The sequence below is a fragment of the Panicum virgatum genome, chromosome 5K, assembly GCF_016808335.1.
Source record: "Panicum virgatum strain AP13 chromosome 5K, P.virgatum_v5, whole genome shotgun sequence".
Classification (NCBI taxonomy): Eukaryota; Viridiplantae; Streptophyta; class Magnoliopsida; order Poales; family Poaceae; genus Panicum; species Panicum virgatum.
The window spans coordinates 57179409-57202687 of record NC_053140.1 but is presented as its reverse complement, the minus strand read 5'-3'; the positions used below and the strand labels follow the sequence as shown (position 1 = coordinate 57202687).

Here is a 23279-nt window from a genome sequence, read left to right as displayed (position 1 = left end):
AAGCCCATCATCATCATTCATCAGGCCAAGTAAAGTTTAGAAGGTAGACCTATAGTTACCTGTCCACACGCAACTATAAGGTGTTGAGGTGTGCATTAGGAATGCTAAAGATTAAGAGATGGGGAATTATCTGCATGACTGGTTTCCATGCCCTTCTATCAGGACACAGCACTTACAAGCCAAGTAAAAACAAGTCAAATTTGCTCGCAAAAAAAAATTGTTTACAGAAACCCCAGATGAAAAGTGCAATATATGCACACACTAAACTTAAAAAGAAATTAGTTAGCCATATATGCAGTCTATCTGGATGGACATTTTGCTTTCAGGTTGTCATTGTCAAGGGATGGGAACAACTCCATGAATGCTTCCTTCAACAAGTGTGAGACTGCCCAAAATCCCAAAGCACCTGTCGGTTATGGAGAAACTATTTGAGATGTAATCTCAACACAGCCGACCAAATTGTTTGGTCCCGTAGCTCAGTTGGTTAGAGCGTTGGTCTTATGAGCCCAAAGTCGCGGGTTCGAGCCCCGCCGGGACCACCAAACCATCAGGCATCAGCCCATGCCCCATGTCATTTTGTTTTTATATTTTTTGTGTGATTTTTCTGAGCACAGCATTGGGTTTTTAAGAATTCATTACTATTACTACTTTGTTTTCCTTTTGCAGAGCTTTTTTTACGCGAACTACGGCGAACCCCTTAGGGGTTAGCCTGAACACGTATATTAAGCAAAAAGGTATCGTTTACAGAGAGATTGTGAACAAAGGAACAGAGCAGGGAGAGAGAGAGAGAGAGAGAGAGAGAGAGAGAGAGATTACAACTGAAAACGCCAAAAACAGAGGAGAATTACATAAGAAGAAGGAAAGAGCTCCGGTTCATAATGCACATGTTGCTATCAGGTACAATTGATCTATTCGCCCAAAGGGCAAGGTCAGCAGAGCAACGTCGCACCAGGTGGTGGTTGGAAACTTCTTCTTGGTCGAAGACCTTGGTATTCCTGCATTTCCATAAATTCCACAGAAAACAGGTGATGATAGTCGAGTGTCTTTTGGTTAGGGGGAACAGGACCCGGGAGGGGAGTTGACCAAAGGAGCTCAATATGAGTTAGAGAGGGGGAAGAAACGTTGAGAAGCGCCCAAAAACTTTGTGCCCGAGGACAGTGAAGGAAGAGGTGAGGGATGTCTTCATTGGCACCACAGAAATGGCAGCAACCTGAGTTGTTAGCACGGCGAGAACGCAGCCTAAAATTCATGTTGAGTTTATGGTGGTGTGCTAGCCAAAGGAAAGACCGGCAACGTGAAGGAGCGAAATTCCGCCAAATGAAGGGCGCAAAAGGGTCATCAGGAAGGTGAGAAAAAGCGAAGGAGTAGCTAGCAGCAGTGGAGAAAACGGAGCTGGTGGAGTTCCGGACGTGTCGGTAATCAGGCTCCGAGGGGGCGACATGGATCAAGTTTGTGATGGCAAGAAGTTGGGAGAGTTTTGACTCAGCAACGGCGGAGAGGCGATTCCGCAGGTGCAGGTCGCCGTCCGAAAGAGCATCAGCAACCGAGATGTTCTGGCGCAGGGAGTGAGATAGCAGTGCAGGGAAGCGCTCACGGACAGTTTCCAGTCCAGAGATCGTGCCAGAAGGAGGTATGGGCCCCGTTTCCGATCGTAACAGCAGTGACTTCGCGAAAGTTTTGGAGGCCCAGGAGGATAGCAGTCCAGACTCCAGACAGGCGTGTCACTTTGGTGGGGATCACCGAGATCTCGCGAATCATTCCAACCATAATTAACTTGGAACCAGAGTTGCCAGGGGGACATGGCAGGGGTGTGGAGTTTAGCGAGGAAATTTTGAAGGACACAACGATATGAAGAGCTTTGACTCCGAGCCCCCCCCCCCCCCCCCCCCCCCCCCACTTTTGAAGAGCTGATAGTGTATTTGTCTTTTTCCTAAGCAGAGTGAGCATTTGGTATTCAATTATCTTATTATTTTGTTTTCTTTTGCAAGACCATTTTCGGCTAGCATGTAATTGGACATCTGTACTTAATACTCGTGTCGTCTAAGTATTTGGCGACTGTGTTACAAAATGATTGTAGTATATTTTATTCTTTTGCACTTTCTTTTTCAAACAGAATCAAAATTTCGATTTTAACTAACATCTCGGTACAACCGGGAGCATTTCAAATTTGCAAGGCGTGGATGAATATAAGATAAACCCCTTAGAGGAAGCAAAGCAGGGCCCAGACCCCAGCGATCTGCACTCTCTGCTCCCGATCTCCCCCTCTGTTTCCACGCCAGCCGGAGCCACAGCCCCCTCGCTGCAATGGACATGTGGGCCCTCAACCTGAAGGCCGGTGGGCCGTGCTTCACGCCGAGGCCCCAGCCGGCGACGCCGTCTCCTCCTGCCGCCGCCGGCGAGATCGGCTCGCTGGCTGTGGGGCTGACGAGGTGGAGGCGGCAGCCGGCGCGGTGGCCGAGGCTGGTGGTGAGCGCGTCGGGGAGGAGGAGCAAGAGCAGCCGAGAGGACGGCGAGGAGTCCAAGGACAAGGCTTCCTCTTCGAGTAGGTCCTATTTGCCCGTGCTCTGGTGCTGTGTCGATCGGCGCGATTGGTGAGGGATCTAGGCGATTTGCACGAGGGGAGTGGTCAAACGTCTGTAGATCGGGTGCGGATTGAAATGATTGGCGCTAGGGGATGAAATTGCCGGTTGAGTTATGTGATCTTTGCATCGAGGTTGGTATTGGTTACTGTATGATTTTGATGCAAAGGTGTACCTGGCTGTGGATTTCTAGTTGTTATGGTTCAGTATAAGGTAATTTGGTATCGCCGTCGACGGTATAGGTGGTCAATTTGGGAGTCTGAGGCACTTTTGGTGCAAGTTCTTATTGAAAATTACTTCATTGCAATAACTGCACTGATCTCAAATCTGGATGTACAAATTATGGAGTTCTGATTGCTGCATTTCAGTTTTCCAGCCAGTGTTCTATTCAGATGTGCATTGCTTAATCAGCAGAACAAAACGAGTGTGATCACTTCTAGTTGTATACAACATTTTTAGTTGAAAGTGCCTCACAAACCAACTGCAAAATTGGGAAATTTAGGGTCATGTAGTGTTGGAATTTTTCATGTTTCTTTCACTCTATGTCAGACAAATATATTATTGTGGCATTCTAGTTCTTTGTCGATGTGGTTATCTTAAAATGTTTGGTGGAAAGGTTGTTCATTGCCTGTATTGAGCTAGTGAATTCTGATATCTCATCTTTGCATGCAGGAAAAGGTGATGCATCTACTCCCAGTGGGGATGCTTCCAACTGGACAAGCCAAAATCAGGGTGAACCAAAATCAAATGACACGATGCTTATACCTAGCAACTTGTCATATTGGCGAGATGTGAGAGCGAGCTTTGTTATTCCGAAGTTGGTAAGACCAAACGTTTTGTACTATGTTTTTCCAACAGTGGCTCCATTATCTTGCTGATGAGGCCAAAATATATAGATTTAGTGGATCTGGTCTTTGCTATTTCATTCATGCTAGAATGTTGCCAAAATATTTTGACAAGCATCTTTAGTCTAGCTCATTTAGTGAATATACAAGAATGACCTTAGAATCTCAAATGACATTTCATTAACTCTGACTACCATTTTACCTCACGTCCTCACCTGCATTCATCTGTTAGCATCTAAAAGAAAGGAAACAAAGGATCAATTTCTGAATATTTTACTTGCACCGTACAATCACCTAACACTGTACCTACTACCTAAATGTTACAACTTCTGAAATGGGCACATGGGACTCTGAAAACTTAAGACCACCATTGCACAAAATGTATTTTATTCTATATTCATTTTTTTCCATATTCATTTTGTTCCATCTTAGTCAATATTATTTTTCCTCTGATTTCCCCCTTTTTTCAGAGGAAGTTTTCAGTTTTTGGACTTTAGACTGACCTCAGTTGACTAGAACATTTTTTCTCACTATCACATATGTGCGGAATTTCTTATGGTCCTCACTGCAACTTTTTATTTTTCCAGTTCCTGTTAAACTTCCTAGCTAGCATGTAGATAGACAAAAATGGGAGTTGTTTTAACCTTAAACAGCAACATACTGCTAGACAGTTCCCATTATGTTAGTGTGACAAGATTTTCAGTGCCATATTGCTAATACGTCCCAGTGTCTTATTTACCTTTTGGTTGTCCCAAATATTTTTCATTTTGTCTTGTATATTTACTTGATTACTGATGTACTTATCAGACCCATTTATTTTTCTCCTCGTTTAGCAAAGCATAGGCTGTCTCTACCTGAAGCTAACTGTTGTTTTGGTTAAGAAATCTCTTATTGACTTGGTCCTATTTCTTTTTTTAATTTGTTCTTATCCTGTATTCAAACCAGGAACAAACAGTTGATGCAAATAGTCCACCACAGACAGCTAAGGATGGACAAGTATATCATCTTCCCCGGAAGTGGGCCCATTCTATTCCTATGCCAGAGTCTGGATGCGTGTTGGTCGCCACTGAAGAACTTGATGGCAATGGTACCTTTGAGAGAACTGTCATCCTTCTCCTAAGTTTGGGCTCAAGAGATGCCTATGATGGCCCGTTTGGTATCATCCTGAATCGTCCACTGTACACGAAGATGAAACATGTGAACCCATCCTTCGGTGAGAAAGCAACCCCTTTTGGCGATTGCTCTCTGCTGTTTGGAGGCCCTGTCGACATGAGCCTGTTCCTGATGAGGACTACTGAGGGAAAACCAATCAAGGGGTTCGAAGAGGTGGTACCAGGCGTCTGCTTCGGTTTCAGGACTGACCTGGAGAAGGCTAGTACTCTGATGAATAATGGTACGGTGAAGCCTGAAGACCTCAAGTTCTATGTGGGGTATTCTGCGTGGGATCACGACCAGCTGCTGAGTGAGATTGATGCAGGATACTGGGTTGTCACTTCCTGCAGCTCAGGCCTGATAACGGACGCCTTGACGACGGACCCCTCCTGCCTGTGGACTGAGATTCTTCAGCTGATGGGAGGCCAATACTCGGAGCTGAGCCAAAAGCCGAAGCAAGATGGGGTGTAAACTTTGCTCCTTTGCAGCTAGTTTGTCACAACCTTTGTGGTTAATTTGTACATAATCTCGAGTAATCCCAGCTGGCTTCGTAGCCAGTGTGATTGCTCTGCTCTACGTAATTGCATCTGTGGACTGTTTTGCTTTGTTCTACTTAGTAAAAGAACGATTAGCAGTGGTACATGAGCATGTGCAGCTGAAATTTCTTGTTGTGTAACTGAAACCTCTGATGGAACCTCGTGCTGTAGCTTGAATATAACTGAAGAAATTTGCCAATGGATGTGCCATATCTAATTGGGCTTTCGTGTGGTCCAGACCCCAGAAACAGACATCTCAAGCATTCTTAGTGGCAAACTGCCAACTGATGCATCTCTGAGATGACGGTACGATATGATCTGACCGTCGTGTGTTCTCCAAAAGGGATTTGCCTTTTTTTTGCCAACCATGAGAGCACAACGAGCCCAAGATATGGCAAAACGCGTAAGGTCCAGAGTTTGGGACATCCGCGATAAAGACAGGAAGGCATGACAGCGTGCTCTGCTTGCCGGTGTATCCGCGTGCAAGTCCTCGTCTGCCCTTTCCTTCGGCAAGCGCGCTTCTCTTTCTGCTATCTTCTCGCGTATCTATCTCATCTCATCTGTTTGACCAAGCCTTCGTCAACCATGTGGCAAAAAAAAAAGGTACCCGGTTAATTACAGGCGTTTTATTCATGGCAAGGACGGAATGAGCATGGAGTTGCCGAGTTTTTTTTTTACTTCGATAAGAAAAAATTTCAAGTTGGAGCTCGAGTGTTCAGGCTTGTTCAACGCAAGCTAGATGGCTAGACTTGTGCTACTAGTATGTTCGTGATGACTGATGCTGCATCTGGCCCAGGTTGATGCAGGATTACTACAGCAGTCAGGATCCCAATCGTCAACTCTGACTGCGTTCTCCAGAACCTGCAGCAACCTCTCTTCTTCTAGTAGACACTCACCGACTCACGACCAAGTCGAGGAGCGAAACCACGGCAACGTAGTAGTCGACTTCACCTCAACATCCCCCCAGTAGTAGTCGAGGAGCAGTAACAATACGATCGTATCTATGCTTGTCATGCCCACATCAACAAGTAGTAGTAGGAGCATGTCAAGTCTCTACGGCCAGGTCAAAATTTAACGGTCCTCGGTAGGTTGCGTCTAAACCCGTTTTTACCTGCCAAAGATGACGCTGGCTATATCCGTTTTACCTGCCATTGGATTTGACTGGATGGGTTCGCTTCGAGTCACCGTCTTCAACTGATCGGCGGGCGCTCGGTCGGTCGGTTTGGATGCCAGGCAACGGTGGTGGCCGTTCAGACCAGCTCAGGACAGACCAAGAAGCTTTTGCGTTATGAGTTCTGACCGATGAAACAGCCTCAGCTTTCTTGACATCGAAAATTTGAAATGCGTCTTTCTCCTTTCACCATCTGGTTTATTCTTGCATTTGGATTTGGCAATGGCACTGTACGTGCCAAAAAAATTATTCATTGCGCGGTTAATTTCAGTTCTATCTTTATTTTGACTAGTTATTACACGAGAATCTCTATGTCATCCACGCTAATCTCGCCGGAGACAGGCTGCTGCTCCCTGCTCGCGCCCGCACTGTTAGCACGCGCGCGGCTCGTGTACGCGCCAGCGTCCTGATCGCGGGGCCGGGCGATCGCGCCGCCGCCTTGCGCGCTGCCAATGCCGGTGCGGTCCGCGTGCCTGTGCGCGGGCGCGCCGTCCCACGCCGCCACGAGCTGCGCGTCGGCGGCCATGCCGGCGTCCGACGCCACGCGCTGCACGGACCGCGGCGACAGCCGGCCTGCGCCGGCCCCGGACCGGGACCCGGCGCCGCCGACGCCCGCGCCGTACGCGGCCGCCGCGCGCTCGGGGAAGTTGAGCACCGCGACGTCGCCGGCGGCGGCGCCCGTGCCGGCCCCGCCGCGGAGGAAGTAGACGGCGGTGTCGTGCGCGACGGCGGCGGCCTCGGGCGTGGCGTAGGAGCCGAGCCACAGGCGCTCCCGCGTGCCGGGCACCCGGATCTCCGACACCCACTTGCCCCACCGCCGCCGCCGCACGCCCTTGTACCCGCGCCGCCGCTCCGCCTCCGGCTCGTCGCCCCGCTCCGCACGCCTCATGGCGCGCGCTGTCCCCGGCGCTCTTCTGCCGACCCTCCTGGACTGGACGTAGCCTCGACGCCTCGTCCTCCCTCCTGTCCTGAGATGGCTTCAAAGCTCGCGACCTGCGTTCTCGAGGTGGCACCGGCACGGCCTGCTGACCTTGGATCTGCACGGACTGCGTGTATTTATAGGTAAGCGTGGGAGGTCAACCCCCGAGGTGAGTTGACCTTTGCTGGTTTGAATTTTGACATGGAGAGAGAGAAATAAAAAGAAAGAAGCAGCTGGAGAGAGGCCGGCGCGGTGACATTTCTGGCGGGCAGGTCGGTAGGGGAGCAACGCTCGCAGCTGGGTCAAGATTTTCAGATGGGGACCAGGCCAGTCAAACTTTGTGCTTCACGGCCACCTGACCGTACGTCAGCTCTCGGTGCTCCAGCCTCCAGGTAGGCTCGCCGTCACTTCCCGTCGTCCTGAGGGCAATTCCGGCTAGGCGCAGGTCCACCGAAAAATTGTTGGACAAGAAACAGTATCCCAGGCCACCATACATTTTCCTCGAACCGACTTGTATTTTTCCGCGTCCATAACAATTTTCTCATCAGCGACTCCAGCTCTCTAATGGCCCAGTCAGGCAACTTGTTGGCCATCACCACAACCATCTGGTCTTTAGAGAGTAGGACAGAGCTTAACATTCAGTAACATTCTTTTTGCAGGGATTAAAATCCAGTGATCAGAGATTCAGAATCCAGGTTACTGAATTCAGAAAGGCAAATCTGAAAAAAAAAATCAGAAAGGCAGCCTAAGCATGTTCTGATTCTTGCATCCAAGTTCCAACAGTGATCTTTTGTTGCATAGTTTCGTGCATAAGTAACGTCAATGCCTTTTGGTTTTTGACGAAAAGTTTCCCTTGCAGACCGATGAGAGTGCATCTTTGGTCGTGTCCCTTTCACTTTCAGCGACGCGACAAAAGGGATGCAGCAAGCGCACTACGCCAATCCACCCCAAGGACACGTTCATTTCAATGATCTGAATATCTGAAGCATGTGCCATTAGCAACTTCAATTCTTGCACGACAAACATGAAATGAAACCTGTGCCGAACTAAAGCCGAGCCGAGTCAATTCCGAGCTAAAGTCCTCTCCGAAAAGGAAACGGACCAAAGGCGGTCAGTCCCTTCCCTCTCCGTCAGGCAACGACAGAGAGCTCCGCATATCATCGGTAAGAACACGACCCGTCTTTCCGATTCATCTTGTCCACACCTAATCTTTGAAGAGCAAATCCGTGCCGTCCAAATTAAGCCCTACAAGAAGCTCCTTTCTTTCACCAACTCGCCGACATTGATGTGCTCCATGAAACCGATGGCCGATTCTTCGCGGTTTGGTGGCTACGTTGCCACGCGAGAGACTGGAAGAGCAAAGAAGATACCAAACAGCAGCTGGCACGTGCTGAGCTGACCACACGTCCACACGCCTTGGAAGAAAGTTTCTTGCTGACTTCCTCCGCCCAGACCTTTTGGTTTGTGTGGAGTTGGACATCGTTGCTGCCTGCACTGCGTAGTTAACAACGGCTTTGCAATCGGCCTCAGGTCGGCAGCCTCTTGGCCGGATTCCGGTGGCTTTTAATTTTTAAAGAGTTTCCCATGTAAATTTTTACGAAGTATTTTACATGGTATTCTTTCCGTTCTAAATTGATGTTGAGTTTTAGCTCTGTCCAAATCAAACTTGTCTAACTTTAACAGAATTTATAAATATTTACAGAATCATGGGCAAGTGTCGGAACTTGAAGATGAACTCTCATACGAAGATGAAACATAAGACTTGCAAAGTAGCAACCGGCGCTGGCGCTTTGAGGTCTGCAAGACTGCAACCCGGACCTTGAAGATACCCACCATCTTCTCTTCGCCTACAACTGCCATCAGATTCCAGGAAGCTGCCCATGATTCGGCACGTCAGACTACTATCCACTTGGCCGAACTCCAGCTCCTCTTGGCTATCTGAAACCACTCCCACGGTGCCATCGTGTCATCTTCAGAACTCACACGTGGCCTCTAGTCGCCCTGCTATTGTGGCTTGCGCAGACAGAATCCTTGCCGTCCGCCCCCCTTTTACTCTCTCTTTTTCATGCAGCGATGAAATCTTGGTTTTGTACGTGTTCGTTGTACTCTGTACCGCATTGGCATGTCTGGCCGCACGAACGTACGTCAGTGAGGTCCTATATATAGGCAGCTAATCTCGCACTCATCCTACAAACCATCTGGGAGGGATTGCCTTTCATATATAATAATGGTGGTCAAAGCTCAAATATCCATGGAGTACTCTTTTTCAATAAAAATTATGTTATATATATATATATATATATATATATATATATATATATATATATATATATATATATATATATATATATATATATATCCATGGAGACTCACAACTCAGACCTTACGGTGATTAGGTTGCTTTTTTTTCCATCGGGAACATTCCATGCGCATCGGGTCCATGCGCATCGGCAACCTTTCATAACGTTGCCGAGTTAAAGTAGATTGGTAAGAGTTGCCGAGTTGGGCTGGGACTCAGCAGAGTCCCGATCGGGAAACAAGAAGCCCGTGCACTTCCCCGCAGATTAGGCATCCATAAATATCGGCAGCCGGGCAGCCGTTTAAAATCCGCGAAAGAAAGATCCGCGAAAGAAAGAGTCGGCGGCGTCGAGATATTCAACAATGGAGGAGAGCACCAACGCGCCCGCCGGCGCCGGAAGCTGCCCGCCGCTCGGCACCCTGCCGGTGCTCGTGTATGACCACGAGCGGGGCTCCAACAACCGGCGGCAGACGGCGTTCGCCATCGGCGACGAGAGCCTCCACATGAGCATCGTGCCGGAGCTGGCGGACAACTACTACCACGCGACCCCGCACGGCTGGGTCATCCTCGTGGCGCCCGGGCCGTCGCCGCGCCCCCGCCTGTGGGATCCCCGCTCCGGCGATAGCGTGCCCCTGCCGATCATGGAGCTCGGGCTGCCGGAGGAATGGGAGTGCTGTCTCTCCGACGCGCCCACCGCGCCATCGTGCGTGGTGCTCGTGCTGGACATGAAGAAGCCCAGTTTCCTGTACTGCCGCGTCGGCGACACCCTCTGGTCGACGCATGATTACGACATTGGCGACGTAATGCTGTCACCCCGAGTACGCGCCGCCGAGCAAGCTCGTCATCCAGCAAACAGGGTCATCGATTTCAAGCCGATGACGCCGGAGATCAGCTACATGGACCGCCCGAGCCTCGAGTTCCCGGACGGATGCAACTGCATCAACGAGCTGCTGGTGGGATCACGCGGGGAATTGTTCAGCGTCCACATCTGTCTCAAGGGATTCACACCCGAGAACCTGACGGTGCGTGTCTACAGGATTGATCTCATGTTAGGGCAGCCAACTCTTTCCAAGGTGGACGACCTGGGCGACAGGGCGTTCCTGCTGAGCTACACCAACGTGCAGCTACTGTGCTCGGCGAGCAAGTATGGAGTCAAGGGGAACCGCGTCTAATTCAACCACAATGTAATGGGGGACAAGGACGGCGGGCTGCTATGCATCTTCGACTTAGACGAACAGAGCCTGAAGACTGTGCGGCCGTGCCCGGAGATGGCGGAGCTTCTGCATGATCCTTTCTGGATGCTGCCAACGGATCAAGACATCACCCGCGGCGCGGATAAGTAGTAGCGAGAACTAGTCTCTACTTAAAAAAGAACTCCGGTCTCTAGGGAATGGCAAATTAATAAGGCCAGCATCAAGCATGTTTTATCCTTTCCGCATTTCTTTGTAGTAATCGTCTTTATCAGTTTCTTCCAGTGGTGACTACATTGTTTTTGCCTAAAACATTTTCAGTGTTATAATACTTTTCTTTTTTGCGAGAAACGGTCTTATAATACTTGAGAACAATATCTTAAGGATTTATGTTCAAATGCTACTCGAATGTACAACAATGCAGGAAACCATTATCACCCAAATTAAACATAGAATTAATCTAAATGCCACTCAAATTAAACACATATTGACTGCATCGTTGCATATGTATTGCAATTGTTGATGATATATTCGGAGTTGGTATTGTCAGTTGTGAACTCGGGTTTAGCAGACACATGGTTCACCAAGAGATGACAGACAAATTTGATTTTTGAAGTTTTTTTATAATATACAAATGTGCAGAACAGAAGCTTACATGCATGTACAACATGCATCTACGAGATGCATGAGGCATGCACATATAACTTACTCTTATGAACACCTTCAAGAGACTGAAAAATAAGATTGAACTGTCTTATACTCTTTATTTATCTACCCTACCATTACATAACTATACTACACAACTAACATTACCACCTCCTACTCGAGATATGTTATGTCATGGTATGAAAGAGTAGAGGGGAGCACCTCTATTTCTAGGTGCGCATGGGTATTGTGGTGTTGCCATATGGCAACTTTCATATTTTTCTTTACAAAATATCTAACTCTAGAATTTTTCTGATTCTTATCCATTTATACATGGCAACTCATCTCTCTTGATATTTCTAAAATCTTCTAGAACCTTCTCAATTATGCATTGTTATTCTTAACTGTCCGCCTACCGGCTGCACAGGGAGGTTTGCAGGGCGAGGTTCGCTGAGCTCTTCAGGTCGGCCGCGGAGAGCCACGGGCACGAGGTGGAGATGCTCAAGCTGCAGAACTGAGTATAAACTCTGAGAGAAGAAAATGAAGACTTTTGCTGTTTGCATTGCTCTTAAGATCTGCAGCTACCAATATTTTCTTCAAAAGAAAACGATATACTAATATTACTATGTCTGATACAAGAAATACACCTTGTGTGGATGCCTTTTCCGCTCTTATTTTTGAACATGTAGTACAAGAATATCCATGGATTATTCAAGAATTCTGATTGCATATTTTAATTCAATGAATACATTGCCTGTGTATGTGGCCATAGCGCAGCTGAAGTTGAACAGTAATCCTGAACTTCTTTTCTGCAGGATGTTTGTAGGTTCAATGAGGAGGTGAGATCACGAGGACCTCATATGCCAAAGATCATGGTAAGTGTTGAGCTCTTCTATTACGTACTCCCTCCCTCCTATGATATAAGGTGTTGTCAAACTCGGCACGGTCTTCAATAATAATATTTGACTCTTAATATCTTTTATAATTTAATGTTTGTAGCAACAAAATTATAGTTATATAAAAACTACTTGAAATATGAATAATAATTATAATCTATAGTTATATAAAATTATAGATATGGTTATTATAAGATAAAAATTTTATTATACAAGATTAATCATAGATTCAAGTTTTAAAATTTGAATCTTGAATTACGTGCGCACCTTGTATCCTAGGACCGAGGGAGTATTATTCAAGAAAAAAAAACTTACCGAGGAGGGTGGCTAGGTTGGCAGTTTTCAACTTGATTAACGATTTAACGGTGACCTGGAGGAAAAAAAAAGGTCGGGCTTTCACAGAAGTTTGGAAGTTTCCGTTGGATCGGGAGAACGGAGAACCACGACGCATGACATGCAAGGGGTTAGATATTCAGATCAGATAGTTTTTTTTTATACTACCAAGGAAAAGGGGGATCGAGCTCTTATTGCAATTGCACAGCAGTCAGCAGCGCATACGGCACGGGTCGGATTATTGAGTCTACAAATATCGAGCGCCGCGGGGCGGGGGCCAAAGAGCGCCGCGCAGATTGCTGCCCTCAGGTCTCCCGAGTAAGCACGTTCCCGGCGAATCAATCGACCGTCAATGCCTCCCATGGAGACGACGAGCACCGTCGCCGGCGCGTCGGTCCAGGGCGGTGGCGGCCGGCTGCCGCTCGTCTCCACACCGCTGCTGGTGTACGACCACGGCACGTTCCCCAACAACCGGCAGGCGGCGTTCCGCATCGCCGACCGGCGGCTCTTCACCCACGCCCTGCCGGAGCTGACGGAGAACAGCTTCCACGTCACCCCTCACGGCTGGGTGCTCCTCCACGACTCCCGGTCGCTGCGCACCCGGCTCTGGGACCCCCGATCCGGCCGGAGCCTCGCCATGTCGGCCCAAAGCAGGAGAGTTGGCCCAACCGGTCACACTCGGAGCAAGTCCTACTATACTCCAAAAGCTAGCTCAAGAGGTGACACTTCTCCTTTTTATATTGGTTCAACTCTCCATCCACAACTAATGTGGGACTAATTCCAACAATCTCCCCCTCACACATTGGTGCCCCTTAGCACTGACTGGGCCCACACCACAGTCCACCAGTGACCGGCTCCACACACGGGCACATATGGGCCTCACACCCGCAGGTCCACCACTGACCGACCCGACACACGAGCACACACATGCCTCACACCCATGGTCCACTGGGCTTTGGGCCTACACCACCCAAGTATGCACGGGCACAGGAGATTGCGGACCCAGCTCCAATACTAATTATTGGGATTAGTCCCACATTGATACCAATTGTCAGCCCAAAACCAAGAACGGGCACCGGTTCCATTTTACTTGTGAATGTAGGCCAAGATACATGAGCAGTGGATCCGCGGCGTTCGTCACCATCAAACACTGTTCATCTTCTTCCTCGGTTCGCTGACGCGTGCGAGAGCGAGAGTGAGCGAATCAGAGTGGGAGCAGGTGGAACGCGTGTTTCTGGGCGGTTCCAACATTTGGTATCAAAAGCTTGGTTGAGAAGAGGGGAGGCGGCCGGCGGCGCAGCGGCCAGGCCGCGCGGCGGCCAGCGCAGCCACGCGGGCTGCACTGCAGCACGCTGCAGGGCGCGGGCGCGACGTGCTGCGAGTCGTCGGTGGCGGCACGTGGGCGCAGGCACAGGCGCCATAGGCGCGGTGTACGGCGTGAGCGGCGGCGCAAAGCAGCTTGGAGGGCCGCGACATGGCATGCGCGCGATGCTCAGCGCGGGTGCGGCACGCGCACCGGCCAGTGGTGTGTGCGGCCGGCAAGGCAGCGGTGGCTCGGCGCGGCACGGAGCGCGCTGGCGGTGGTGAGGCGAGGTCGCCGGGCTGTGTGTCGGCCTGTGCGTGATCGCCAATGGAGGCGCTGTGGCAGTGGATCGTGTGTCGATCCTGCCCGGCCTGATGCGCTCAGCGGCGTGTGTGTCGCCGGAGCTGGAGTCGCGGCGTGTGTCGCCGGAACCATAGACGACAGCGTGTGTAGCCGGCGGAGAAGAAGCTCGGCGTGTGTCGCTGAGGAAGAAGATGGAGGTGTGTGGCGTCGATCCGCATGGAGGAGGCCGCGTTGTTCGGGCGAGCTAGTGGCTCATGGTGACGCTGAGCGGGTGCTGCGGAAGACGGCATGTGTCGCCAGAGAAGATGAGGAAGGTCGTCGGGTGCGTGCGGAGGCGATGCATGCTGCGTGGTTCGCGTCGAGCGTGAAGGCCGTAGTGGCGGCCGTGGCAACGACGACGATGGGAGCAGCGGCATCAACTACGGCGACGGTGAGCATGCGACAGCCCCGAAGACGAAGAAGGGGCGCCGGTTCCATTTTACTTGTGAATGTAGGCCAAGATACAGGAGCAATGGCTCCGCAGCGTTCGTCGCCATCAAACACTGTTCATCTTCTTCCTCGGTTCGCTGACGCGTGCGAGAGCGAGAGTGAGAGAATCAGAGTGGGAGTAGGTGGAACACGTGTTCCTGGGCAGTTCCAACACGCCCTGCCGGACACGGAGCACGCACTGCCCGCGAGCTGGAGGTGCTACCTGTCCGACGCGCCCTCCGCGGCGTCCTGCGTCGTCCTCTTGCTGTACATGGCCGAGCCCAAGCTCCTGTACTGCCGCGTCGGGGACGCCCGGTGGGCCGCGCACGAGTACGCCATTGGCGACGTGGCGCTGCCACCGGAGTACGCGCCGCTCGAGAAGAGGGTCATCCAACAGGCCGCCGCGGCGTGCGGCAAGTTCTACTTCGCCGAGGCGGGGAACCTCGGCATCCTTGAGTTCTCGCCAGCACCGGAGTTCAGCCACCACGACTACGCACACGCCGAGTTCCCGGACGAGTCCAACTACTCGAGGGCATACGTGGTGGCCTCCGGCGGCGAGCTGTTCGACGTCCAGGTCTACCTCAAGGGATTCACCCCCGAGATCCTCACAGTGCGCGTGCACAGGTTCGACCTATCGGGGGCTGACAGCGACTCTACGCGAGGTGGACGGCGACTTGGGCGACGTTCAGTGTCAATTACTGAGACAAGTTGGAAATTTTCCTGATACATTCAGTGTATCTCTTCTCTACACCTAAAAAGTTCCAATTGGCGACTCGTCCGTCGCCTTGCGTGAAATTGCAGACGTCCGATCGCAGACTTGAGGCCAATGAATGATGCTCCCTATCTAAGGATGTTTCGTCCCATGCCTCCCGGGCGTCACCTTGGTGCTTCCCTCTCGTTCTCTTTTGATTCCTCGTGTGCGTCTCGTCAATCGAAATCGGAGGTGAGTTCCTTACTTGAGCGCTTCGATTCGAACTCTGTGGATCTCAGGAACATTCCGATCCAATTTCGATGGCAATCAGCACATCAACCCGAGCGGGAGATTCCAAAGGAATCTCAAAAGTTGGTTTCTGAGTGGGAACGGATCGCTGCAGAGGGAAGCTCTCTGCAGGTGGATCCCCACCGAACTGGTTTTGGGAAGATCCCAAAACCGGGTGCGGTACGATTACCTCCCGTTTGTCGGATTTGTGAAGGAATTTTGGGCGTCGATCCTTTCCATGGGACACACGTCGTTCATCACAAGCACGAAGGGAACCCTAGGTCATCTCCTTCTGGCAGATCCAGCCGCACAAGCAGTCCTCCACCATCTTGCCTAGGGTTCATGGATCCACTTCCCTCCGAAGCTCCTTCGCATTTCGCTGCAATTGGGAGATTCGTGGGTTACTTCCAACTCCAACAAGCTGAGAAGGTGATCCCGAAATCTTACGCTCAAGTTGTTAGGGATTCGCTATCTCCAGGGTTTTGAGGTCTGAGATGAATCGGAGAGAGGGTTTTGGTTCTAGTCGCCAAGGACAGGGTGCTGGGCGAACCAATGCCCTCACCAATGTTTGGCAACGTATCGATGGGTGTGATCAAAGGGGACAGGATTATGAATCTTATGAATCTGATCATTCTTGGCTACCTCAACATGAGCCAGTCCCTAGGGGTTCAGATAGGATAGAGGAGTTTGATAGGATTGCTGCTGAACATAGTGATGAGAGAGATGATTGGCGCAGGCCTGGGGGGCGCAATTCTGATTTTAAGAAAGATTCATATGCTGGTGGCTCCTCATCTAGCAATTGGGATAGGGCTGCCTAGAACAGTGCTAGAGGAAACCCATATGCTGACTTCAAAGAGCAGGAAAACAGACAGTCAAAAGAAAATCCCAAACAAGAGGATCAGGGCACACAACCCAACCCTACTGACAACATGAAACAGCGACAATTCCCTGGAGGGTCTGATGAGTCAAAAACTGCTCAGGGGAAACATCAGAGTGATATCAACCAAGGGAAGCAACAGAACCCTGGTAGGCTTGCCTGTACTATATGTGGTCTTAAGAATCACTCTACTGGTGAGTGCAGGAGGAATATGTTCTATGAGTTATGTGGCTTTGCAAATCACACTATCCTTGATTGCAAGAGGGAACCCTTTTGGAATGTTGGACCTGAACTATGTGCTGCACAAGTAATGAACCAGAGCTTCTTCTATATTGATGAGAATATCGACCCTAAAGTAGTCAGAGAAAAAGCTAGCACTGCAATCATCACTGTGAGAAAAGGAGAGCTCTCTGCAAAGCAAATTGAAAATGAATTCAAGACAGTGGTTAGTAGTGAGCATTGGAAGTGGATTGCTAGAAAGATTGCTGATAACAAATTTGCTATGAGATTCCCCTCGGCTAAAATGGTCTTGGAATACAGCAAATTTGATCTGGGAGTGAAAGGTTTGGATGTCCAGTTCTCTGTAGAACCCTGGACCTCTGCTGTTTCTGCTAAAGGACAACTGCAACAAGCTTGGTTTAAAGTTGGTGGGATTCCTGTTGATCAAAGAGGACTCAGAACCATTGCCAAGATTGGTGGTCTGGTGGGAAAAACTATGCAAATTGATGAGTCAACCAGATTCAATAGAGATTTTGTGAGAATTAAGATTGCTTGCAGAAATGTGGAACTTGTCCCTCCATCTGCTGAGTGTAATATGGGCATGTATATCTATGATTTTCTCTTTGAAAGGGAGGTTTCTCAGGATGATGACATGTTGAACCATGAGGTTGCTAATGCTGTAGAGAACCCTGAGGTTCAAGCCAGTCCTAAAAGGCCAAGAACAGAGACCATTTTTTAGGCATCTGGGTCTAAGACTGACAAAGGAAAAGATCCTATGAAGGATTCTTTTCAGGGGAAACAACATTGTAGAACTGGATCTGTTGTGGATGTTGCTGTCAAACTACCTGGCTCTGCTCCTGGTAAACTCTTGTCAAGTAAGTTTAAAGTTCAAACATCAAAGCCAGTTGAGGGGGAGATTGGAGAGAATTTTGGTGTGGAAGAGGCTATCCCTGCTGCAACATATATTCCCAGAGATGATGATCTCATTGATGACAGTGATAGTAGCACTGATTTTGAGAAAGAAGTGAATATTGTTCTAGGAACAGAAAATGATCACAATGCAAACAAGCAGGAATCTCATTGGATTGCAAGTTGTGAGTTAAACTCTGTTCAGAAATCCCCAGATCCTTTCCTTCTTGAATCTATTCTTACAAACCATGATTCTGCTGAGGTAAGCTCTAAGGAAAACCAAACTCCTATGACAAATACCACCAATATATCTTCTATCCAGCCTGTGCAACAACCTGAACTAGAATCTGCTACATACCAAGAAGACCCTGGTCATGTCAGTTCACTTGTAAGCCCAAGCCCTGTTGTGTTGGGAGAAGAACAAGAGGTGCTGCCACATGACTCTCTGAACAAAACTGAGTGTAGGCTTGGTACAAAAACTGTCAATCTGAAGCTCCTTCATAACCCCTGTGAGGAAATCAAGAAGACTAGAGAAGAAAGAAGAACTAGTGACAGACAAATGCTGAACCTCTTGAAGACAGAAAATGATGCTCCTCTTAAAAAGAGATCCTTTGAAGGTACTTTCTCTCCTTTCTCAAATTCTTTTTCAGTTCTAGACAATGACACTATCATTCATAAAGCAAATGAAATGGGAGTACCTCTTGATTCTGATAGTTTTCATTCCATTGATTTAATTAAAGAGCTTGAAATAGCTAGATTTAACCTTAACAAGAAAGCTTCTGAGAATTTAGTTCCCTCTTGTTCTGAAGAGCCTAATCATGTGATCCCTGATGTCATTGTAGTCCCTCCTGTCTCTGATAGTTCTACTTGTCTGCTTGATTGGGAGAATAATGAGTCCCCTTTAGATGTTGATTTTACTTTGGTGTCTTCCAAACGTAACAGAAAATCTGTTAAGAGATTATCTCTCTCTAGAAGGAAACCTTCCAAACTTAGACACAAGGAAATTCCTGGTGTCACAAAGAAAGGTAAGAGTGTTGGTCATGGAAACCATGCATCACCTTTACCCAAAACAGACAACAGAAAGAAAAAATGAAAGGCCTTATATGGAACTGTAGGGGCATCAGGAAAACTGGTGTCTCCTCTTTCCTCAAAGATCTCATTCAAGAACACCAATTTCACTTTATTGGCCTACAAGAAACTATTGTAGGTAACTTGGAGGATCATGTTTTGGCAAAACTTGATCCCCAAAAAAACTACCTGTGGAAGTGGATTCCTGCCAGAGGGAGATCTGGTGGTATCCTTACTGGAATTAACATGGATAAGCTGGAAGTTGGATCTTTTAGGGAAGGAAAATACATGCTTCAGATGAATTTGTGGGACAAAGCTCTTAAATTGAAATGGAATTTTTTAAATGTGTATGGAGCAGCTCAAGAGGAAAATAAAGATGAATTTTTGGCTGAGCTTGCTAGCTTCTGTGACAAGAGTTTGGATCCTCTCTTAGTTGGAGGTGACTTCAATTTAATTAGATTTGCTAGTGAGAAAAATAGAAACAATGGAGTTCATAAACATACTGACCTGTTCAACTCCATCATAGCCTCACAAGAGTTGTTGGAGATTCATATGACTGGTGGAAAGTTCACCTGGTCCAACAATCAGGAATTTCCTACTCTTGAAAAACTGGACAGGTTCCTTGCTCACAAATCCTGGGAAGCTCTTTTTCCAACTGCTCTGGTTTATAAGCTTCCTAGGGAACTCTCAGACCACAATCCTCTCATCATGATTACTCAGGATAATGTGCCTCTTTCCAAGTTATCTTTTAGATTTGAACTAACCTGGTTAAAGGACCCAGATTTTGTTCCTAATGTCCAGAAACTCTGGGACATACCTTGTTTTGCTAAGACCCCTCTGGACAGGATCCAGGCAAAGATCAAAAGATTCAAACAATACTTTAAGGGCTGGGGTTTCAACAGGCAAGGTGCCTTGAGAAAAAGAAAGACTGAGTTACATGAGGAGATACTTATACTTGAACAGTTAGAAGAAGAAGGGTTGTTAACTCTGGACCAAATGGTCAGAAAATCTCAACTACTCCAGGAGATTATTAAAATTAATGAGGAAGATGAGTTATACTGGTTCAAGAGATCTCATGAAAAATGGTTGTTGGAAGGAGATAATAACACTGAATATTTCCACAGAGTGGCAAATGGAAGGAAGAGGAGAAACACTATTATTACTCTGATGGATGGGGAGAACATTATTGAAGGTGATGAGGATCTCTTGAGTCATGCTACTAAGTATTATAGAAATCTCTTTGGTCCTGTTCCAGAAAGTTCTCTTCCTATTGACCCTAATCTGTGGGAACCAGATGAAAAAGTTACTGATGCTGATAGCAGCCTTCTAACCTGTCCTTTTTCTGAAGAGGAAATTAAGCATACTCTTTTCCAAATGGATAAGAATAAAGCTGCTGGCCCTGACAAAATTTCCGTTGAGTTCTATCAAGCCTGCTGGGATATTGTGAAAAGTGATGTCCTTGAGCTCTTTGAGGACTTCCACAGATGTGGTTTTGACATGAGAAGGCTAAACTATGGAATAATTACTATTTTGCCAAAAATACAAGATGTGGCCTGCTTAATTGCCTTTATAAGTAGATCACTTAGGTCTTAACCATTAGACTGGAGAACCTTGTGAACAAACTAATTCTCAAATCTCAGTCTGCCTTTATGAAGGGTAGAAATATCATGAATGGAGTTCAGGGTAGAAATATCATGAATGGAGTTCTAGCTCTTCATGAAATTCTGCATGAAACTAAAAGAAAGAATGAGATTGGAGTTGTCCTGAAGCTTGACTTCGAGAAGGCCTATGACAAAGTGAGCTGGGACTTTCTTTTCTCATTCCTAAAACTTTGGTGCTTCTGTGATACTTGGTGTCATTGGATAAAAATGGTGGTGACTGGTGGTACCATGTGTGTAAAACTGAACAATAAGGAGGGCCCTTATTTTGTAAGTCACAAAAGGGTCAGACAGGGGGATCCCCTCTCCCCAGTTTTGTTCAATTTTGTTGCTGACTGCCTCTCCAGAATGGTCAGACAAGTCAAAAGAAATAATTTGCTATGTGGTCTGGCTGACAACATTATCCCTGGTGGAGTGAGCATCTTGCATTATGCAGATGACACTATTATGTGTCTTAAAGACAATATGGATATGGCCAGAAATCTGAAACTCCTCCTTTATCTTTATGAAATGATGTCTGGGCTAAAGATTAATTTTAACAAAAGTGAGGTTCTCTTGATTCATGGGGACATGAAAAAAATGCCTTTCCTATGCAAATATCTTCAACTGTCAAGTTGGGTCTTTTACTTTACAATATCTTGGTGTTCCTGTCAGTCCTGGGAGATTACATGTCAAAGATTGGGATAAACTTATTGAGAAAAATGCAAAGAAACTGATGAATTAGAAGGGCAACTGTATGTCCATTGCTGGCAGGACCATTCTGATGAACTCTAGCTTATCCACTACTTTCATATATCATATGTCAATGTATCTCCTACCTAAAACTGTCACTGACAGTCTTGACAAGCAGAGAAGAACCTTCTTTTGGGAAGGCAATAGCCTCAAAAGAAAATACCATCTGGTTAAGTGGAGTACAATATGCCATAGTAAAGAAAAAGGAGATTTGGGCATTAAAAGTATTAGGAAGATGAATATTAGTCTTCTCTGTAAATGGTGGTGGAAACTGGACCATGAAAATAGCCTCTGGCAGGACATTGTGAAAAACAAATATTTCAGAGGGGGGTTACTTAGTTCTATAAAACACAGAATTGATGACTCCCCTGTGTGGTCTGACCTTCTCAGTGTGAGATGTTTTTACTTGAGAGGTAGGAAGTTAAAAGTGAATAATGGTAAATTGACTCTCTTTTGGGAAGACCCTTGGCTTTATAATAAACCACTTTGCGTTATTGCTCCTATTCTATATGACCTTTGTCATGATAAATTGGTCTCTGTCTATCATGTCTTGACTGTGGATGGCCGTCTAAACTTCAGAAGATGGCTCCCACCTATTCTCTTTGAAAACTGGATTAAAATTCTAGGGGATGTTTACAAGTTTAGCTTTGATAATATTGATGATGTTGTGACCTGGAAATGGAGCAAATATGGCTTTTTCTCTACTAAATCAATGTACAACCATCTAACTTCAGATGAGTCTGGACCAAAATTTTCTCATATTTGGAAAGCAAAGATTCCATACAAAATCAAGATCTTCTGTTGGCTTGCAGAAAAGAATGCCATCTTAACTAAGAAAAACCTGGTGAAACGAAACTGGGTGGGCAATCCTACTTGCTGTTTCTGTGAGGATTTGGAATCAACTGCGCACCTTTTTTTTCCTCTGCCCAGTGGCTAGAGTCATTTGGGGGATTGTCGGTCGCTGTCTTGGCACCACAAACATTCCTGGAGATTTTGTTCAATATCATAGTTGGATCCAAAAATGGTTACCAGGAGGCTCTTCAACTTACATGTTGTGTCTAGCTGCTATATGCTGGGCAATCTGGAAGCGCAGGAACAAAGCCTGCTTCGACAATAAACATCTGAAACACCCAGCTGAAATTATTATTCATACTTGCTCTTTTATATCTTATTGATCAGGTTTGTATGGTGCTGATCTACAGAGCAAGATTCTGGAAGGTGGCAAAGTACTTCTGGCGTGTGCTTACAAGGTCCTGGCCCAAGAACCCCGACCACTGATCTACCTTCCGGCACATCAGGATGATGATTCTGACGATGAGACTGATGCCTGATTAAGTCTTCTCTTTGCTGAAGTCGTGCAGCTGGTGTTTTGCCCTTTTGTTCTATGTCTTTTCGCACTTGGCTGTGGTCTGTACGCTAGGCTGTCTTTATGCGTCTTTTGCTTAAGGTTGTAATAAAGTACTTGTTAGGAGGCTTGCTTTAGGAATCCTAGAGCTTTGGAGGAATTTGGGGTAGAGCGTCTGAGTTTTGAATGTCAAAGCTCAGTCGTTTCTCAGTTTCCCTTCCCTCTTCTCGTTCCCTTTTCTTGTATCAGACTTTCAGTATTTCTGTTTGCAATGGAAATGGGGTACAGCCAGGGGCGGATCCAACGTGGGGGCATGGGGCTTCAGCCCCCCTCCCCCATGTTGTCCATTGGAGCTCCCACCAGCCACCCCCCCCCCCAAGAAAATTTTGGCATAGTGAAGAGGAGAAAGAAGTAGAAGAGAGGAAGAAGAGAAAAAGAGAAGAGAGAAGGAAGAAGAACAAAATAAACCCCCCTAGTTTAGGCCATGTTTGGGGGCGCGGGTGACAAACGCGCGACTGAGATAAGCTAACGCGGCCCGCTTCTCTCGATTCTCACCAGCGCAGTACAAATCCCGCTTAAACGGTGGGCGGGCGGCTTGGAAACACGCATCCAACGCGCGGCGTTTGGCGGGCTTATTCTGCGTTTTTTGCGGATAAGCCACCCGTACGCGGCCCCAAACACGCCCTTAAGCTCTGGCTCCGCCACTGGGTACAGCCTCCATTCGAAAAACTTCCCACGCCCCCCACGCTTCGTCGTTCTGCCCGTAAACAACGAGAGCCCTCGGATTCCGTCGTCAAACGAATGAACGATACGCAATAACTCAGTCGTCTCCCTTCGTTTCGTTTCGTTCCGT

General features: G+C 47.6%; 3 protein-coding genes and 1 non-coding gene across 5 annotated transcripts; 3 read left to right on the top strand and 1 right to left on the bottom strand.

The window, feature by feature from the left end:
- Window positions 1–465: 465 nt before the first annotated feature.
- On the top strand, window positions 466–539 carry TRNAI-UAU. The gene has a single exon. It is a non-coding gene; the product is annotated as a tRNA-Ile (tRNA).
- Window positions 540–2208: 1669 nt separating this feature from the next.
- LOC120708909 (UPF0301 protein Cpar_0662-like) lies at window positions 2209–5315 on the top strand. Its single transcript, XM_039994343.1, has 3 exons — window positions 2209–2542; window positions 3252–3400; window positions 4370–5315. Exons 1-3 carry the CDS (start codon window positions 2305–2307, stop codon window positions 5045–5047), a joined length of 1065 nt encoding a protein of 354 aa, XP_039850277.1. The 5' UTR covers window positions 2209–2304; the 3' UTR covers window positions 5048–5315.
- Window positions 5316–6447: 1132 nt separating this feature from the next.
- Window positions 6448–7460, bottom strand: LOC120710800 (ethylene-responsive transcription factor ERF020-like). Its single transcript, XM_039996376.1, has one exon. The coding sequence runs from the start codon at window positions 7170–7172 to the stop codon at window positions 6579–6581; it is 594 nt and encodes a 197-aa protein (XP_039852310.1). The 5' UTR covers window positions 7173–7460; the 3' UTR covers window positions 6448–6578.
- A 7908-nt stretch (window positions 7461–15368) lies between these two features.
- Window positions 15369–22778, top strand: LOC120708908. Of its 2 annotated transcripts, none has more exons than XM_039994342.1 (2): window positions 15369–18240; window positions 22261–22778. In XM_039994342.1, exons 1-2 carry the CDS (start codon window positions 17490–17492, stop codon window positions 22410–22412), a joined length of 903 nt encoding a protein of 300 aa, XP_039850276.1. In that variant the 5' UTR covers window positions 15369–17489; the 3' UTR covers window positions 22413–22778. The 2 variants fall into 2 exon arrangements, 1 of the variants encoding a protein (XP_039850276.1); XR_005689511.1 differs by having other exon boundaries at window positions 15375–18240.
- The last annotated feature ends 501 nt before the right edge of the window (window positions 22779–23279 follow it).

Coding starts and splice junctions, on each gene's coding strand:
- LOC120708908 (XM_039994342.1), top strand. CDS start 17,490: ATGAAGGATTCTTTTCAGGGGAAACAACATTGTAGAACTGGATCTGTT. Junction 18,241..22,260: donor TAAAAAGAGATCCTTTGAAG/GTACTTTCTCTC, acceptor CTTATTGATCAG/GTTTGTATGGTGCTGATCTA.
- LOC120708909 (XM_039994343.1), top strand. CDS start 2,305: ATGGACATGTGGGCCCTCAACCTGAAGGCCGGTGGGCCGTGCTTCACG. Junction 2,543..3,251: donor GGACAAGGCTTCCTCTTCGA/GTAGGTCCTATT, acceptor CTTTGCATGCAG/GAAAAGGTGATGCATCTACT. Junction 3,401..4,369: donor GCTTTGTTATTCCGAAGTTG/GTAAGACCAAAC, acceptor TATTCAAACCAG/GAACAAACAGTTGATGCAAA.
- LOC120710800 (XM_039996376.1), bottom strand. CDS start 7,172: ATGAGGCGTGCGGAGCGGGGCGACGAGCCGGAGGCGGAGCGGCGGCGC.